General features: G+C 43.5%; 3 protein-coding genes across 3 annotated transcripts in view; 1 reads left to right on the forward strand and 2 right to left on the reverse strand.

Annotated features, from left to right (window-relative positions):
• Positions 1 to 24: 24 nt before the first annotated feature.
• On the reverse strand, positions 25 to 7,144 carry cldn7a (claudin 7a). Its single transcript, XM_080451189.1, has 4 exons — positions 6,879 to 7,144; positions 2,830 to 2,994; positions 1,469 to 1,553; positions 25 to 638 (listed from the first exon to the last, which is right to left on the reverse strand). The coding sequence occupies exons 1-4, from the start codon at positions 7,099 to 7,101 to the stop codon at positions 461 to 463; spliced, it is 651 nt and encodes a 216-aa protein (XP_080307315.1). The 5' UTR covers positions 7,102 to 7,144; the 3' UTR covers positions 25 to 460.
• Positions 7,145 to 15,952: 8,808 nt separating this feature from the next.
• The window catches only part of chrnb1l (cholinergic receptor, nicotinic, beta 1 (muscle) like), a gene marked incomplete at both ends in the record, with an annotated part of 33,756 nt that continues 29,518 nt past the window's right edge, over positions 15,953 to 20,190 (reverse strand). The window contains 2 exons of the mRNA XM_080450856.1: positions 15,953 to 16,093; positions 16,799 to 16,937. Coding sequence (XP_080306982.1) covers positions 15,953 to 16,093; positions 16,799 to 16,937 — 280 coding nt within the window. The remainder of the gene's footprint in view (positions 16,094 to 16,798; positions 16,938 to 20,190) is intronic.
• LOC308102129 (sodium-dependent lysophosphatidylcholine symporter 1-B-like) lies at positions 17,505 to 19,244 on the forward strand (the record flags this gene model as incomplete). Its single annotated transcript, XM_080451733.1, has 1 exon — positions 17,505 to 19,244. One exon carries the CDS (start codon positions 17,505 to 17,507, stop codon positions 19,242 to 19,244), a length of 1,740 nt encoding a protein of 579 aa, XP_080307859.1.

Genomic DNA, 20,190 nt, shown 5'->3' on the forward strand with positions numbered 1-20,190 from the left:
ATGACTCCCTTTGTGTTGTACAGAACCCCTGAGTAGACCAAGAGAGGATCCCAAGCACCACACTGGAATTGATTACTTTCAATTACATAGGAAATGCTAATACCATGGAGGTGTGACTGCTGGCCATAACCCCCTATTATGGCTCCAATTCAAGAGGGCACACTCTAAGGGACTGTCCATTAATTCAGGGATCCAATTATAATGTATTTGCGAAGGCTGCTTGTAAACAATTGTGGAATGTTTGGATGGGGTGAGAGTCATCGTTCAAGAAACAATTAGGATTACGGCATGGTAACCAGGCGGTCTTAAGGGACTACACACAGTATCTAGAGAACAAAAATCTCTTCTCCTCTTTGCATAATTCCCTCTGTTTGATTCACAACTTCCTTCTGTGACAAAAAAACACAGTAATTCCTTCATTATCCGGTTCAGTCGGGGTCCCAAGCAGCAGGGGTCGCTCTCACACATACTCTTTTGTGCTACTGGAGGAGCCCTGGCGGACAGCAGTGGCGGCGATCATGGACGGGTACTTGGACACATGCTTTTTCCTGGGACAAGAAGCGGTCAACATGGCCCCACCTAGAACGTCCAGCAGGGAGCCGCCCCACGCAATGAAGATGGCCATACCGAACTCAAACCTGGTAGAGAGGGGAGAGGAGAGGAAGTGACCTGGCTGCCTGACCACTTCACCAGAAGAAAGAGGGCCTCTAAAGGCTCTTTTTCCACTACAAGAACTAAGTGAACCATGCAGTGCCATGAAATGTATTTCACAGGTTCTGGATTTGTTTCCATAAACTACGGCTTGGTTCATTTGGGCCCTGCTCAGGATGTAGTACCACTAACCCTGAGTTCTGGGAACCTAGAATTCAGAACGTATACTTTAAAAAAAAAAAAACGAACAAAAGTTAAAGCTTCTGGAAGGTTCTGGGTTACCTTTCGTAGTTAAAGAGCTATTAGATGTGCGGGCTCCCTTGACAATTGAAGGCACTATCACAGTTACTGGTCATGAATATTTTAGTGTATTGTTTTTACCGGCACAATATCAGCGAGACATAGAGGTGGGAAGCCATAAACTAACAGTAATTTATAAATGATTTAAACTTTCTGCAGACAAGACCTTTTTCTTTTTTTTGCCTCAGACCGATACCAGAATCAATGTCAGATCTCCTTGATATTAATGTCAATATGAAACCGTTGGGGAAAAAACACTGCTGGAGCAGAAAACAGCAAGGTGCTCATTAAACTCTGAAAGTGTAAAAGTTTACCTATTGGGAGAAGTAAGTTGCAATTTGGTCACATTAAAATCGTATTTAGTGTATTTATTTTGACTGGATCATGCCGTGAACACTGGTGGGCGGCCAAAGCCTGATTTATACTTGGTTTCGTGCCGTGTCGTACACCAGTGTGAAACCACTGTCAGTATAAATCACCCTCAAACAAGAGAACAGAATGGAATGTGGGAACTTACTTGGTATTGACGGGAGTGTAAGGATTGTAGAAGGCCCGGATGACGTTGTGAGCGAACCAGGAGCACGCCACGATGGCACACAGGCCTGTGTAGGAGAGACGTGGGCAATAAAAAGAGCACAACGATCCATTAGTACATCCACACAGCCAAGGACTTATCACTTTGAAGACGTTAGCTCCTGGCTCCATCACAATTAGCTTTTAGTGCTATCATCCCTCTTATGTAAGGATCGGCGCCGGCTGATAGTGCTTCCATTCACTCTAATGGCCTCCGGAGTGAACCCTCCTACACCCAACACACACACATCTCTCACATCTAGGCAAGTGATTTATTGGCACTGACTCGGGTGGGCTTTTGATGAGATTCTGTGCAACTATGCTTTGTTTTTCTTCTTTTGGTCCCGTAGTGGAGCTGGGGGACGTGGGGAGTATTTTCTGGTCTCCAGGGGAAGGGAAATAGCTTTTACTGCTTCACCAATCCGTTCTCACAACCATCTCGTCGCATTTTGCAGCTCTGTCAGTAGCGCTCGCAACATTGCATGTTGACCAACCGACCCTAACCCAAACCTTAACCTTACAACAAACTATACCTAACCCTAACCTCTCTCTCTCACACGCCAATCTTTGCACCTTATTGTATATCTAACCTCATGTACATACCACCTGTTTATTATGCATTTATGCTCTGTGTGTATACAGTATGCAGATATCTCTTTCTGCCCCACCCCACCCTTTCTTTCTTTCCTGGAAAACAACGAGATGATGATCACCCACTGATTTACACCTGTAAACCTAACGTCTTAACGCAGTACTGTTTTGGATGTTATTTGAAGTGCCGTCAAATGATAGCGCATACTGGATTACGGATCCATTTGGTTCCATTTGTGCACTCTCAGAGTTACAGACCCAACATTCTGATTCCCATCCACTCTCTCTACTCACTCAGCTATTTTCGAATAGCAGAAGTACAGAAAAGAGGTTTTTGTATTAATAATACAAATCTGCAAAGTAACTGGTAAATAAAGTTTTCAAAATGATTGTAGTGGAGTAAAAAGAAAGTACAATATTTGCCTCTGAGGTGTAGAGGAATATAAGTATAAAGTATTGAAAATGGAAATGCTCAAGTAATGTAAAAGTACCTCAAAGGTGTTCTGAAGTACAGTAGACTACTTGAATAAATCGTCTGTGCGGTGGAAACCTCATATGTCAAAAACAGATCAGCAGATCTACAACCTCAAACGTGTCACTTTGTGCTGCTTCGAGCTTGCAGATCTGATACTTTTGATACTTTCGGATAATTACTTTATGGAGATAGGAGGTTTCTGCCGGACAGCAACGGAATGTACTTGGTTACTTGCTCACCTCCCACCAGCAGGATGATGCCACCGATCATGGCCACGCGGGACTTGCGTAGTTTGTCATTGGCTCCGCAGGTGGTGCACTTCATCCCCATGCAGGCCACGCCCAGTCCCGCAATGGACACAATGATGCCAACGATCATTAGGGCGCGAGTGGCCTGAAGGGCACCTGGATATATATGAGAGAGAGAGAGAGAGAGAGAGAGAGAGAGAGAGAGAGAGAGAGAGAAGAGAGAGAGAGAGAGAGAGAGAGAGAGAGAGAGAGAGAGAGAGAGAGAGAGAGAGAGAGAGAGAGAGGAGAGAGAGAGAGAGAGAGAGAGAGAGAGAGAGAGAGAGAGAGAGAGAGAGAGAGAGAGAGAGAGAGAGAGAGAGAGAGAGAGGAGAGAGAGAGAGAGGAGAGAGAGAGAGAGAGAGAGAGAGGTTGAATTGCACTAAGAAGAGACTTTAAGAATAACCACTTAAGCTCTATTGTATGCTTTGGCTATTCAAAATATTCAATCAGCTATATTTTTTATGCTTTTAATGACTTATACGATAAAGCGGTTAAGGTAGCGAGTTAGTTAAAAGTATCAATCCTACAGGAAGTTGTATAAAAATAGGGATGATGTCACGCAAAGCAGACTCAAGTACAAAATACTATGCCAAGTGACAGTAACAACGAAAGCAGACAATAACAAAATACTATGCCTGGATAAAACTAATTAGAATAACACAAAAACTAAACGTTCATAAACACGTATGCATGTATGCACACACACTTGCATGCATGTACATACACACGCGCGTACACACACACACACGCAGTCGCGCATATTCTATAATTATCTAAAGACAATGTTGTTAGCAGGAGCACAGTGATTATCATCATCATTATCATTACTAGGATAGTTAAAGCTCCATTGCTCCATACATTAAACGCTGTGTACACGGCTGTCAACATAGAGCAACACACACGCACGCACATTCTATAATTATCTCAAGATAAAGTTGTTAGCAGTAGCACAGTGATCATCATCATTATCATTACTAGGATTGATAGAGCGGTTATTATTTTCAATAACGTTAAATGCTGTACACACACACACACACACACACACACACACACACACACACACACACACACACACACACACACACACACACACACACACCTTCCCATCTGCTGCTGTTTGAGAGAGGAGGCATTGAAAAGCTGCTGTCAGTACCCCCCCTCATCTGTTAGTCCCCTTATAAAACCATCACAGGACAGGATGCCCCCACCCTCCTCCTCCTCTCTCCCTCTGTCCACCTAGAACCAGTCTGTGCCAGTCTAGGCCATCCCTGCCCTGCCCAAACAAACAAAACCACCCAGCAAGGCCAGGGGGGGGGGGGGGGACATGAGATGGGAGGGGAACAGTGATGATGATGATGAAACTGGTTTTCAGCTGCGTTCCAGTTAACAAAAGGTCCTTATTCACCATGCACACTTCCCTACCTACCACCCTCCAGCACATAACTCCCTTCATTCAAACCACAAACCATGAGTGCTGTCCCAACATGCATCAGAGACCCTCAACGGGTCCCCTTTTTAATTGACAGGATTTTGTCATTTTGTTTCAAACAAATAAAACCTGTTATTCGGAATTATTCTTTTTAGCAAGTGAACCAGGCCACAAGAGAGAGAGAGAGAGAATAGAAAGAGTGATAGATGGGTTGGATGTACAGCATTTACCGTAGATGATTTTTGTGCCATGCCTATCAACAATCTATGTCTATCAAGTCCCTGGGGTGGCATGAGGTGTGGACAGTACAGAAGGTGTTTACCTGTTGTGCATGTGCACACACACACACACACACACACACACACACACACACACACACACACACACACACACACACACACACACACACACACACACACAGGTCTGTGACATCATGACAGAGGGTTGCATGGTTGGCATTGTGGGGGAGTGTTAATTAGTGGACTTGCTGGGTTGGGCAGAGAGACCACTCATGTTGTTTCCACTATTTGTTACCCTCCTCAAAACTTTGGGCTCTAGAAGCATCATTCAATATTTTTTATGTCTTTGGGAATCCAGGCCATGTATTCAACTTTTTGAAATGTTTTATACTTTTTGAAATGTTAAACTTTTTTAAACTTAGGTTTTATTATGGAAGTCATTGGAGAGGCAAATAAGGAGCTGCGTTGTTGACCTCAATAAGATGTCACAGCAAGCCGACACTCTTTCTTTCGAGAACAGTTCTAGTTTAAGTTCCATGTAAATTGACATCTGCTTTACCTGAAAACATGTTTTACACTTGCAGGTGCATTAGCACTACGGATAATCCTCTAAGATTGGTGAAATTCCTGTGTGCGCAATAGAGTCACCAGATCTATCCTCTCTCAATCAGTCCACCTGTAATGTGTGGAAAGGTGACCTCTGTGACCATTCATCATCAGTACCCTGACATGGTCCCAACCCAGTCCTCAGAATGGGGATTCTGCGAGGGTCATGTCTGCTCCAGTGCCAAAAAAAACAAACACACACTGAGCAAACAAAGTGTGTGTGTGTGTGTGTGTGTGTGTGTGTGTGTGTGTGTGTGTGTGTGTGTGTGTGTGTGTGTGTGTGTGTGTGTGTGTGTGTGTGTGTGTGTGTGTGTGTGTGGTTGTGTGAATAGTGTTAGGGGGGCTGGGGGTACAGTAGAATGTGACATGACGAGGAGAATTGCAGGCCTAATACCATAGGGTGAGGTTGCTAAGCGAAACTGTTAGGAATGGGGATTACAATGTACCCTATGTGTGGTGGCTTTACTGGCCAGAGCAACTGAATACATACTCTATCAATTATGTTGAGGTCCACTTTCTATTCCACATGGCCTTGCGGGAGAGGGGACTATCCCACAGTTAAAGCACAATGGACAATAACTGATTGCCTGGTCTGAATGGTACCATAAAGTAAAATAAATAGAAAAATCACACCCAGTGTGAAGTGGGCGGTGTGGTCATCATAGTGATGGAAGCTCACTTCCAAAAAAAATATCTTTTTTGGAAGTGCATAATCCTATTTATAGGTTATTAATGTCATCATGTGTCTCGCTAGCCAATCACAGTGCTGAATAGAGTCAGCCAATAGAGTCAGCCAATCACAGTACAGCTAGGGGTGTACTAATGAGCCAATCACAGTACAGCTAATGAGGTGTCCCAACCCCACTTATAGGGGCGGCTACACCGCCAAAAAATTAAATAAATTAAATAACAGCGCTCGGGTGGTGCAGTGGTAAAGTCCCTGCCCATCACCACAGAGGTTGTGGGTTCGAATCCACAGTGGTGTATTCGGCTTTGTCGGGCGTCTATGCGAACACAATTGGCCTGTGGTCGGGGAGGGTGATATTGGTCATTACATGTATTCCTACGGTCTGGGGAGTCATCTGTCAGCGGGGAGTGTTGGGCGGGAGGAGTAGGACGAAGGCTCTACGTCCTCCCCGGTGGGGGCTCCTCACTGGCAGGTGGCAGGTGTGTGGGGAGGAATCAATTGGCACAAGACTAAATTGGGTAAAAAAATTATTGGCTACTCTAAATTGAAAAAACGAAAATAATAAGTCAAATCCTTTGACTCAGATTGTGTACATCAAAAATGTGACCAAATAATAAATTTGTTCACTATCAGAGTCACAAATGGATGAAGTAATAGGATTTAACTGTGTAGAAAGGATGTAAATAGACCAACAAATGCACAGGTGATAAATTAAGTGAGTCAGCCTACATTTCGGCCATTGAAAATGCATTGTGAGCTTGTAGATTTGCTATTTTCCACAGATTTATTTGAAAACTTTGAAATGGGACATTCTGCGTAATGAGTACTTTCTACGTACTTTTTACTTTAAGTACATTTTGATGACAATACTTTTGTACTTTTACTCAAGTAAATTTAGAATTTCGGATTTTTACTTGTGACAGAGTAGGCTATGTCAACAATGCAGCTTTTAATTTTTTTAAGCTTTAAGTAAAAAAACATTTAGTACTTTTTCCACCACTGGTGATTATTTATTGAGGATGGTCGGTAGGCTACTCACTGTCGAGCTGCAGGATGGAGTCGTAGATCTTGCACTGCAGCTGCCCGGTGCTCTGGAAGGCGCAGGACATCCACAGGCCCTGGTACATGGCCACCGCCGTTATGATGTTGTCGCCGATGTAGGCGGACATCTTCCACTGTGGCAGCACGGTCCCTATGATCAGTCCAATGATACCGACCAGCGACAGGGCGAATCCTAACAGCTGGATGCCCGTGTTGGCCATGTTATGTTGAAATTACAATCAAATAAAGGCAGGAAAAAAGCCCTAAAAAATATCTTGAAAAAAAAAAGAAGAGATCAGTCCACGATCAAGTGTAATAAATAATTTGTTTTTTGACTATGAGCGTCTTATAGGCGTAAATAAATCCACCTCTCTGTCTGTCTTGTAGACCCACTTGTTTTAGTAAATAAGCGTAATTTATTATTATTTATTATTATTTAATTAATGTATTATTATTATTATTAATGTATTATTATTTAGTTTTTAGTAGATAAGTGTAATGAATAAGTTATTCTTTTTCTTCTACAGCGCATAAATAAATCCACCGCTCTGTCTGTCTGTAGATCCACTTATGTTTTAGTAAACCTGTGTGAATACCGCCTGGTTTAATAACAAACCCAGTAGGCTAATAACCAGAATAAACCGTTTTTATTCTACTCTACTTCTTCTCATTTTGCGTTTTTCTTGCGCAATTGAAGTATCCGAATCCGCCGATCAATGCTGTTCCACCTGTTGGGTTTTATAGAAGTTCTTTAGAAGTTCTGTAGCGAGGAGTCCTTGGTGGTGATGTGAGGTGGTGGTCCGTGCTGAGGTGGGACGTGGGTGTATTATGTGTCTGCTGATGCACTGAGTTAAATGAAGAGGTCTCCTGGTGGTACAGACCCGCCTATCTCAGGCTGGGCAGTGGTGGATTTTTTTTTAAAACTTAAGTTAAAGTATCAACACCGCGATGTAGAAATACTCTTGTTACAAGTAAAAGTCTTGTGTTCAACATTTACTTGACTAAAAGTACAACAGTGTTGGCATCAAAATGTACTTAAAGTAACCAAAAGTAAAAAGTAGCCTACTCATTATGCAGAATGTCCCATTTCACAAGTTTTCAAATGTATACATTTGAAAACTTGCATTACAAATATTTTGAAAATAGCTAAAATATTCCACTAAAGTAAAAATACCTCAAAATTGTACTTAAGTACAGTACTTGAGTAAATGTACTTAGTTACTTTCCACGGCTGCCCGTCAATGGGGTCTGTGCCAGAAAACCTGTTGTTTGCAAGTAACAGGTTGTTCTCTGGCTCAGAAACCTATTGACCCGATAAGAAATGGGGGGGATTGTGGCTCCCTAATTACGGGAAATATAGTCGTCTGATCAAATTAGGTACTCTTACCAGGGGCCTATTTCACGAAAGGAGAATTAGGGGTATAGTACCCTATGGTGTAGTGGTCTAAAGATCAGACTCTCTGCATTGAGATTCCATGATCAAATCCCAGTCCTTCTTTGGTTCATTGCTTTTCAACTTTACTAACTGAAGACTGACATATAAACACTTCAAGACTACTAAGAGACGTCTGCTGAAAGACAGTGAGAGATGGTGTAATGGGATAATGATCAGACTCTCAGCACAGAGGTTCCATGATCAAATCCCAATCATCCCATATTTCAATGTTGTAGTACTTTGACATTTTCAAGGCCAAAATACAAAAAAGCAAGTCAAAACCACTAGAAGACACCTGCTGGGAGGGAGACAGTGAGAGATGGTGTAATGGGATAGTGATCAGACTCTCAGTGCAGAGGTTACATATTCAAATCCCAGTTGTCCCTTTCTTCAATATTATAATACTTTGAAATTTTCAAGGCCAAAATACAAAAAAGCAAGTCAAAAGCACTAGAAGACACCTGCTGACGGCCCAAAGGTGCGTTGGCGCAGTGGTGTGGTGCACTTGATCAGTTGCCTCTGCCACAGACAGTTTGCAGGTTCAAGTCCCATGCCATGGATGAACATTGGGGGGACTGTGTCCCTCCCCTGTTTCCTGATAGCTAAAGGTGGGGGTTTATGACTGAAAGAACCCTATCAGCTGAAGTTTTACTAATTAATTAGTATTAGCTTTATCAGCTAATTAAAGCAGACACACAGGGTTATTGTAATTTAAAGGTGTCCCTGAGCAAGACACCCAACCCCTAACTGCTCCCATTAATGAATAATACATTTACATTTTATGAGGTCACATCATTTATAATAACATAACATAACATAACATAACATAACATAATAAGTATAAAAGACGTGTCTTTTCAACAGATATCTCTTTTCCCCACTGGGCACACACAACCTGGTGTTTGCACTTTCTCCATTTTTGACCCGTTCATTCATCTACATAAACGTTCGGATTTCAAATATAACGTTTTTGACCCTGGCGAGGGTGGGAGTTGAAAGTGTAACTTTTGATTGTAAGGCAGCTGTTCTAATGTTCCCCAGCTTTAGCTCAGTTGGAAGAGCTCTTGACTTCAGACCATAAGATCATGGGATCTAATCCCAGTTTAGGAACCTTGGCATCTGAGCAATCTGGCTCCCACGGGTCTATTATCCTTTTTTCGCCTTTATCATAAAGGTTGCTGGACAATATATAGAGGATGAAATGCATAATTTATCAAATAATATAAAGGTAATATCATTGTAAAAAAAATTAGAGACATGACGCTTTATTAGCAAGACAGTCTTTTATTATATTATTCCTCATTTTGCTGGTTTCCCCTGAAACCCCTTTACTGTTACAGAGTATAACTGCCTTAGAATCTCTGCTGATGATGTAGGCATAGCTGAATGGTTAGAGAGCCTGCCTGGCAAGCCCTTAAATCCCAGGTTCGATCCCAGGCTTCAACAATGTGTCAAAGTGTCCCTGGACAAGGCACTTAAAAAAATAGTTCACCCAAGAAATACTTATTTTCTATCAATTACACACTCCATGAAGCCTTCAATTCATGGAGTTTTTTTTTGTTTTTGACACATTCCTGAGCACAGACTCAGACATATTGGTTGGATACATGGCGCATATAATAGGCTATCGCACTGTAGATTAGTAGGCGATAATTCCAATATTCACTGATGTTTAAGCCTAACTGAATTATATATTTATGTACTTGTATATAAATTGTATATATTTTTGGACGACTTGTGCATTTAATTTGTCGGCAATACTTTGCCACGCTTTCTCCCAGGATCCATTTATTGCGGCCGGGTTTCCTTTCTTGCTTATTATACATTTTACTTCCTCGTATGATTCCGGGGAGACATCAAATTTCTCTTTTGGGTCTTGAGTCAAGACCCCAGCTACCGGGGAGACATCAAATTCCTCTTTTGGGTCTTGAGTCAAGACCCCGGCTCCCGGGGAGACATCAAATTTCTTTTTTGGGTCTTGAGTCTTAGGACTCAAGAAAGACCCAAAAGAGAGTCCCAAGACTCAAGACCCCAAAGAGAAATTTGATGTCTCCCCGGGAGCCGGGAGCCGGGACCCAAGCCTCAAGACTCTTGAGCTAAAAAGTTTGTGAACCACTGCCATTTAGAACAGTGGTTTTCAACCTTTATCATGCCAAGGACCCCTAAATTGATATACATTTGATATACATCTGAAAATGTTTTGTGCCAGGCACCCCCATAAGCAAAGAATTGAGTTAAAAATGTTTGCTTTAAAAATGTATATATATTTCAAAGATATGCACACATTTTCAAGATTTTTTTAAAATAGCAGATCTACAAGCTCATAGTGCGGCACTCGGTGCCGCTGAGCTTGTAGATCTGCAATTTTTGAATAGCCAAAGCTAAGTGGTTAAAAATGATTGTGACGCTATCAGTGGCGTACCCACCGTAGAGGCAGGAACTAAAATCTCGCCTCTCCTAGAAATTAAGTAAAAGAAAAACAGGCAGTGAAAAAAATCCAAACAAAATAGTGGCCGTGGGACCATTAGTCCGCCTCCTCGTCCATTCACGCGGGCAGGCAGCTAATCACCACCGTATCCATTCAGCTTAGCGACCCTCGCCTATATAGTGATGCAAATGTAGCCTTTGTCTTCATGGGGTACCAGGAGTGCCAGGGGTGGGGGTCTGGGCCATCACCTGTACTCACCTGGCATAAAAGGGGCTCTGAGAGCAGCTTGAGCCATTCATTACTAAACTACAACATGAAGAGACCACCTCTGAAGAATTGATTGATCGATTATACTTGCATATTGTTTTTATTAACGTTTTTCAGTTTTGTAGTCAGTGTAGTGTTGTTAACTTGTTTCCCCGAGATTTTCCCCGAGCACCCCCTCACCTGCCCTAAATGTAATTCCTGGGAACGCCACTGTTCCATGAGCTGCTGCAGTGCTGCTGTTCAGCCACAGAGAAGAACGCCGCTCTGGTTTTGGGCTCCATGATTGGTCAAGTTCAAGGATCGACTTGCATGGTCTTCTATAGGAATACGTGAAGCCTGGCTTTACCATCCTGGCTCGACACAGCCTGGCTTGACAAGGTCTAGCTCGACAAAGTCGCTCCTTTTCAGCCTGGCTTGGCGTTTATGGAACGGAATAAACCAGGCTGTACGGACCAGACCTGGATTTGACTTAAATCCAGGCTTATTTAATTCTCCTTTCGTGTAACAGGCCCCAGATCTTTTGGGCATAATCTTTACTCAGTTCAAAATATCTCCTACATTTTATTTTGGTGAGCCCATCTTTCCTCTTGCACAAACCTTCAGTCCAAATTTCCATTTGGGTCTAAGGAGCAGCATGACCTCTGGGGGAGGTCTTGTTTATTAACCACATGCATGAACCCTAGCTTCCCTATTCTGGGAAGCTGGGTTCTGGGTCATAATAGGCGAACATTCAAATTAAAATTCTGTGAAAATAGCAGATCTAGGCCCGGTCTGGGCACCTAGGCTGGTAATCCAGCCTGACAGTGTGTCGCGGGTTCGACTACCCATCCCGACGACCTTTGCAGCATGTCCCCCCCCCTCCTCCCAGTCAGTCTACTGTTCCTATCAATAAAGGCAGGAAAAAAAAAATATATATATATCTTTTAAAAAAAAGAAAAGAAAGAAAATAGCAGATCTGCAAGCCCACAAAACATCGCGTTGTGATGCATTGTGTGCTTGTAGATCTGCTATTTATGTGAAGAGATTTGGTGTAGACGGAAAAATGGAGGGGACCAAGTACAGTTCCCTGGGGGACCCTGTATAGGGATTATTAAGAGATTAGTGCACATGCCTCAGTGTGAGTGTACAACACTCTATAGTAGTAGCCTGGCAGGGGCCATTGTGTAGGCATACAGTGAGTCCAGTTCCATCAAAGTAGCCTCAGTGTTTCTCCACACAATAGACTGTGACTGTCCCGAGTCCACAGATCATCGATCTCAGAAGACTGTTGATCTGACTCTCTCACAGACCCGGGAATGTAAATCATCTGGATTCTCAGCTTCCCCTTCTACAATGCAAGGTGCAGCCACATACAGCAAGCCAGGTCACACAGATGTGTGGATGGTAGATGTTATTGTATTGTTTAGTGTAGTGCACTCTTACCGCACCTAATCAGTGAATTCCTTGTGATGCAGTGAAGGTGACAACTACAACAACCTGCACTGTGTCCAACATGAACTGTCACAGTGGATGGATTCATCACCCTCCTTTGTGACCACTTCCTGGGGTGATTGGGCACAAACCAAGAGACAATACCGGCCATTGTCCTTAGCACCACAGCTTGGCACCACACAGCATCTGACTTCACACTGTGGCTCAAGTACTGCATTGCTGGGAGAGGAAGTAATAAGCCATAAGCCTGGAGGAAATCATTCCCACTGCCAGGTAAATGGGAATATGCACACCTACCGGTCCTGGAGCTTTTAGTTGATTTAGGTAGCTTTATGATGGGCTCTGCATGGATGGTTGGTTCTCACAGTACAAGATGGCTCATGGGGCTTCTCTTTCCCTCCTTCCACCCGTCTCCCTCCATCCTTCTCCTTGCCTCCTCCCCTTCATTTCCTTCTTTTGTTCACTCATCTGTTTTGCTCTTTTGCTCCATCCCTTGCCCTCCCTTCCCACTCCGAACAAAGCAGTTATTACCTCTTCTCCATGTGCATTTTGTGGTGATACATACATAGGCTCCAGGATAAAGGATAAAAACGCAATAAAGCTAACAGCTTTCCATTGCACTCCTTGGGATGTATGTGTAAAGAATGCATTGAATGAATGATTGAATGTGTGAGTGATAAAGTGCAAGTGAGTATGCAGGGGTGCGCATTGAAATATAATTATACATTATCACAAAATACAATACATAAAATAAACAAGACTCAAAACCTAACATTATAAATGCCTAGAGGTACGTCAGGAGCAAACCAATTGCAAAAACAGTAATTATTCCCAGCTTCGACCCCTTCTAATCCAGCTCTTTACAGGGATTTTTTTTAACAAAACTACAGTATTTGCCTCTCTCCTTCCATCTCTCTCTGCCCTATAAGCTGGTATGCACTGTGCCCAGGGCCAGGGTCGTTATTTTTTGACTCTGATGTCCAACAAAGAAACCCTTGTTGCCAGGGACAACAACCCCATAACTCCAGGAATCTGTATCACTTTGATGTGGAGGTGGAGATGCAGAACAAGGAAGAGGGGAGGAGAAAGTATGGATTTGAGGGAAGAAAAATGAATAGCAGGAGATTACAAAGGTTGGGAGGACAAAGGGTTGGAAGTGACGTGTTAGGTGAAGATAAGTGAAGAAGATAAGACAAGGAGGAGGTGAGAGAGAGAGAGAGAGAGAGAGGTAGCGCCTCTTCTTCATACAGTTTCAGGCTGCACCAGAAGTGTTGCTCCTAGTAACCTGATTTATTTGATGTCCTCTTGGCTGCCGTTCCAAATGGGGCCCCAAGTCACCGAGCACACAAAAGGAACATCACTTTCTTTCCTTCTTTATCTCCCTGCTTTTACTATCTACTTTCCCGTAAACACACATTTGTCTAGTTGTTTTTTGCCGTTGCACAATGCTCAATGGGAGTCGGAGGGAAAACAGCTAAATCAGCCCCTGACACTACCACCTCTCTCTGGGGTATTCTCCCTCCAGAGGCCGTCCCCCGCCGCCCCCCCCCCCCCCCCCCCCCTCTGGATCTGGGGCGGGCGAGTGGAATGAAAATCCAATGATTAAAGTACTTTAAGGCACCGTTGGAAGTCACTGAGGCGTTAGCAATAAAACATGCTGGGCCCACGGCTTTTCCCTGAAAAGCTCACAGTCTGCAAATGAGGGGAATGGCGCCCTTCTCGCCATGCCCTCTCACTTTTTCTCTTATGCAACGCCATTCGGCTTTTGTGCCACGGCAGCAGGACAGTACACACACATTGTGTTCTTGGTCTTATGGGTTCATTTTTCTCCGTTCTTTGCTGAGGTAATTGGACGGTGTTTCTTCTCACAGACCAGCGATTCTGTGGAGGCTACGCAAGCCTCCACAAGAAGTTCTGTATGGTTCTGTATGGTTCTGTTGACCATACAGAATGCTACGGTACATGCATCTCAGATGCTCTGTGCTGTAGTGTGTTTCACGAGGATACACATGTTGTCCCATAGCACTGAAGAGAAGGCAGTATCAAGGATCGACAGAAAATAGATTTTTTTTTGGTTGTGTGTGACTGTGAACAAGCGCGTGTATGAACTCAGCTTATGTAGAACCCATTCAACCTTTCACTTTTATCTGATCACACAGTTCCCCTCATTTTTGATCACTAATCTGATTTGTTATAATTTAATTCAATTATTATTTACTTTGTCCATCTGGGTCATTAGTAGCGTCAGTATCGAGAGCAGGCCATAGGATATCCTTTCAATGATTTTGAGGGAAAGGTGACTGGGAAGGTGAACTTGGGGAAAAGTTTTTCTTAAGTAAAAAAGAGACTTGTTGCTGCCATGTTTTTATCTGTGTTGGATGTTTTACGTATCGTCGCTGTCAGGCGGGATCCTCATAATGTCCAAAACTGTTATACTGTATACTTTTGTGTGACACTGTGATAAAGTAGGGCATTAATTAACGAAAAAACATAAATAAGTTACATTATGAAGATACAAGGTTTCTGCCAGACAGCGACGATATGCTCAGGCATTTTGCATCATTGCCTATGATTGATATGTTGTTGAGAGTTGCTAGGCAATGCAGATGTAGTTCCTCGATAGCAGACCACAAAAGCAACAGATGAAGACAATGGACAATGTCTGGACTTCTGTCATTCCCAGGTGGCAACACAACCCAGGGTTCTACCAAACATAACTTTAAGTGGCATGTATTTGTGGACACAGCTACAACAACAGCTATGCCATCATTAAAAACAGATCAAAATACAGATTACAGTACAGCTTTCTACTTTCAAAGGAAGAGTATTTCAAAACTTTAGTTTAAATAAAGATCACAATATATTACATAATATGAATTAAGCAAAAGTAATTCAGAACCGTGAAAGTGTAACCATTATGTCTTAATAGCTATTGTACAATCCGGAGGGTTTTGTAACAAGTTCATACACCTTTAGAGTTAAATGAAAACTCTGGATTTTACTGTGTAGCTATACTTATATTGTGAATTCTATTGTTACATAGGGAGTGGAACAGACATTTTCTGTGTGGTTCTATACCTACTGTACACACATTTCTAAATACTACCTTGGACTTACAAAATGTTTTTTTCACCCTTTTTTTCTGAGGTTGCCAGTAGAAATATGGAATATGAAAACATGGAAAGTCACTTTGGGCAGTCTCTTAAGAACACCGAAAGAAAAAGAAGCACACAATGCAACAAGGTGTGTGTGTGTGTGTGTGTGTGTGTGTGTGTGTGTGTGTGTGTGTGTGTGTGTGTGTGTGTGTCAGACCTGCCTCAAAATTAATTTGCAAGTCATTTTCACGAAGATATTCATAGGATTTTCCACAGGGGGGCGATATAACAAGTGTCAGTGTGTGTGTATGTGTGTGTGTGTGTGTGTGTGTGTGTGTGTGTGTGTGTGTGTGTGTGTGTGTGTGTGTGTGTGTGTGTGTGTGTGTGTGTGTGTGTGTGTGTGTGTGTGTGTGTGTCTAGGGGAAGGCCTCTTCGGGGGTGTAGTTGAAGGAGGCATCCAGGAACATGCCCAGGGTTCCTAGGGTGGTGATGACCACAAACAGCCACAGGAAGAGACGGTCCACCACCAACGCTATGTATTGCCAGTCTCCTGTCATCTGCACAAACGCACGCACGCACACAAGCACAGACACACACACACACAGACAGTATACACACACAAACAAGCAGTTAACGACTAACCTCGACTAACCAGGCTTTCCACACAGAGGAAAGCCTGGTTTTCATTCCAAACTGACTAGTGTGCTCTGGTCTAGGCTACGTTTTTGTTCCCCACATGAATCGCCGAATCGAGTAAAATCGAGTATCACCAGTAAAACACAGATTTACCAAATGATTATTATACCAAATAAATTAAACTAACCGAATACACCAAACGAAACTAATTATGACGCCTCTGGCTGAGGGGAATCATTTTGGAGGAGCGCAGGTGCTCTTGGTTTTTTCCATGGTTTACGCCATGGTTTCCGCCCGCCTGATGAGGCGAAGTTATATCCGCTCTAGACCGCATCACAAAACTGCAAAACAACTTGATCCCAGTCTAGATAGCAACAGTAACCATGTCTTAATAGGTGAACATTCGGTAAAAAATAGCCGATCTACAAGGGCACAACGCAATACGTCGTGAGCTTACAGAACGGCTATTTTCTGCAAAGAGAATTGGTGTAGAGGGAAAAGGGAGGTATCAAGTCAGTCCACGTACGTATGTAGGGTTTAAGTGGTTAAGTTATAATCACTGTACCGTATTGTATGCAGTGAGAAACTGTACAGTATGTGTGCGTGCGTGCGTGCGTGCGTCTCACCGAGTCGTCTGTGTCCTGCTGCTTCAGCTGTTCAGCCATGTAGGTAACAGCAGCGATGGCTGACTTGAGGTTGGGAGGCAGGATGAGACAGTAGTCGTCAGTGTCCATGTATCTGTGCAGCTGCACTGTGCTCTCCGTCCTAACAGACAGCCAGAGGGGGGGAGAAGCACATTATGTTTCTTCAACCTATCTTCATGTCGTCTCTGTCGGGTGGAAACCTCATTATGTCCAAAACTGTTACTTTTCAGGATTCAAATGAAGAAATAGCTAAAGTAGAACTTTTGCTACTTTTGTGTGACACTGTAGTGTGATCAAGTAGTAGGGCATTAATTTACAAAAAAACACCAAAAGTTAAAATATGGAGATAGAGTTTTCTGCCCGACATCAAGGATATTAATGGTCCTCTCACTAATGCTCTTTATATGGCACCGTTTATGTCTATTTGGTCTGTGTCTCAGGGGAGGGCTGTCGACGGTTCAGAAACCCACCTGCCAGTGACATCATCGGTAGGCAGGTTTGGAGACTACCCATTGAATCTACTTAGTGCAATATCCCTTATCATAGCACTTGGAGGCCAGACTGTGATGTCAATACCCATCACTAGAACCTGTGATGTGGCCAATGGTTTGTGTTGTCTGTGATGTCAGACCAATGCTCGGTTCACCCTATAAGTAGGATGGACTACCTCTAGATGTCGCACACCTAGATGTCGAACAGAGTTAAGAGTTACGGAGAACAACTGACTGACTACAAGGGTAAAGCTTCAAACTTACTACATCCATCCGACAGCTCTGGCATAAACAGAGTTATTATGGCCCAAGAAGAGGTGTCCGGTTTATCGAATAATCAGGCAGTCGGCTCAGATGGCATCAGCCCAGAGGGCATCAGCCCAGATGGCGTGAACTCAGATGTCATTAAAGTAGCTGGGAAGCATGAGCCGGGGAACAGTTTGTCATTATGCAGTAAACTGTGCTATGCCATTGGTGGGGCGCCTTACCAGATCACAGCAACTGCCCTGGGCTTCTTCCTGCAGATCTATCTACTTGACGTGGCTGAGCTGAACCCCTTCCATGTCTCCATAATCGTGTTTTCAGGCAGAGCGTGGGATGCAATAACAGACCCCACGGTGGGATTTTTGGTGTCCCGCAGCCCATGGACGCGGTTAGGACGCCATCTGACCTGGATTGTGCTGTCAACTCCTCTTGCTGTGTTGGCATATTTCCTCGTATGGTTCGTCCCCCCTTTTGAGCATGGCAAGCTCTACTATTACCTGGTGTTTTACTGCCTCTTTGAGACACTACAGACTTGCTTCCATGTGCCCTACACTTCCCTCACCATGTTCATCACCTCAGAGCAGAAGGAGAGAGACTCGTGCAGCGCTTATAGGATGACTGTGGAGGTTCTGGGCATGTTGATCGGTACAGCCGTCACGGGGCAGATAGTGGGCATGGCCAGCGCGCCGTGCATCCCTGTATCCAGTGGTGTCATAGAGGAACTCAACAATTCTACCTCCATGTTTGCCTTCAATACTACCGCTCCTTCCATCTCCCTGGAGGACACGAAATTTGCCTACATGATGGCCTCGTGTGCCATCGGCGGCATCTACATTTTCTGTGCCACCGTTCTCTTCTTTGGAGTTAAAGAGAAAAAAGGATCCCGTCGTGCCCGGTCAGAGCCCATATCTTTCTTCCAGGCAATAAGGATGGTTGTGGGGTATGGACCCTATGCCATACTGAACATAGCCTGCCTCACTACAGCAACAGGTTTCTATCTCCTGGAGGGGAACTTTGCCGTGTTCTGCATCTATGCACTGGGCTTCAAAGATGAATTCCAAAATATTTTGCTGGTCAGCATGATCTCCGCTACCTTGAGCGTCCCCTTCTGGCATTGGTTTTTGACTAAGTTTGGGAAGAAGACCGCTTTTTATGTTGGAAACTTGCTTGCTGTTCCCTTCCTAATTCTGGTAGTGTTAGTGAAGAGCAACCTGATCTTCGCCTACATTTGCTCCCTTTTTATTGGAGCAAGCATGGGCGCAACCTTACTGTTGACGTGGTCCATGATTCCTGATGTGATCGATGACTTTAAGGTGCACAATCCTGACTCCATTGGCCACGAGGCCATCTTCTACTCATTCTACGTCTTCTTCGGCAAATTTGCCTCTGGACTTGCCCTGGGCATTTCCACACTGAGCTTATATTTTGCAGGCTACATTACTCGAGGCTGTTCACAACCAGATGAGGTTATTCTCACCCTACAACTGCTGATGTCTGCTCTGCCTGTGTTCTTCATTGTGGTTGGCTTGGTTATTTTCTACTATTATCCAATAAATGAGGAAACAAGGAAAGGGAACAGCAAACTGCTCCAGGAACTGCAGGACAGCAAACCAGTACTGAAATGGACTCAAGAGATTCAAGAGGACCCGACAGAGCTGTCCAACATGGTCTAGAATCTTTTAGAAACCCATGGACCCCGGAGCTGGCCCTGACCAGTTTGGCGCTCGATTCTAGCTCTTGCATTACGGCCAATTCCACCATCAATTGTTGTGTTCATAAACTCACAAATGACTGCACGGCTTTATGTCTTTGAGACATCATTTTTAAGGTGTACTCCAGTTCTGTAGGAAGGCTACCCCCATCTCAGTATGATGGAAGTCAACAGGGCTCGCTTGCGGCTGAAACAGTGCACAGATTTGGAGATGGGAAATGACATCGATACACCAGACTGCTGGGTGCGTGCGCCTTTATTGTCATTATGGCAAGGCTCTACAAGAGCTAGTTTAGCTTTCAACACAATGACAAATTGAATCATACAATGCGCAGAATAAAAGATGCAAAACATCCCGCCATCTCCCCATATTTGGGCAAGACTAACATCTTGCCGGTATTGGACCCCGTCTTGTTATTTTAAGTAAGTAAAAACAACTAATAACTAACTATACAGGAACTGCTCCTGGAGAAATGTCTGATTCAAGACTCTAGGGGGTTCATTTGTCACTCACTACTAGAAGGTACAAGCAGTGTGAAATGTTGGTGTGGCATGTTCTAAAAAACAACAATACAAAATATAACAAGATAATAATAGTGACTAGCAGATTAAACATAATAATTGGCAATAGGTACAAGCAATAGGGAATGTGCAGAATATGGACGGTAATTTACTCTTGATTTATATAATGTACACTAAGGTATATACACCATAATAATGCATAACTACATGTACTGTATATGCATATTGGTGTAAGTAGCCGTGTGACCACAAAAACTATAAGGGTGTATTGACACATTGCATTTTTTTTTTGTCCTTGTCAATCTTTTTTTGTCCTTGTCCAACAGCCTCAGGAAGAAAAACCTCTTTCTGAGCCTTGAGCCCTGGGGTTTGAGAACAAGGCTGCC

Source organism: Gymnoscopelus braueri (genome assembly GCF_963280865.1).
Source record: "Gymnoscopelus braueri genome assembly, chromosome: 15".
Taxonomy (NCBI): Eukaryota; Metazoa; Chordata; class Actinopteri; order Myctophiformes; family Myctophidae; genus Gymnoscopelus; species Gymnoscopelus braueri.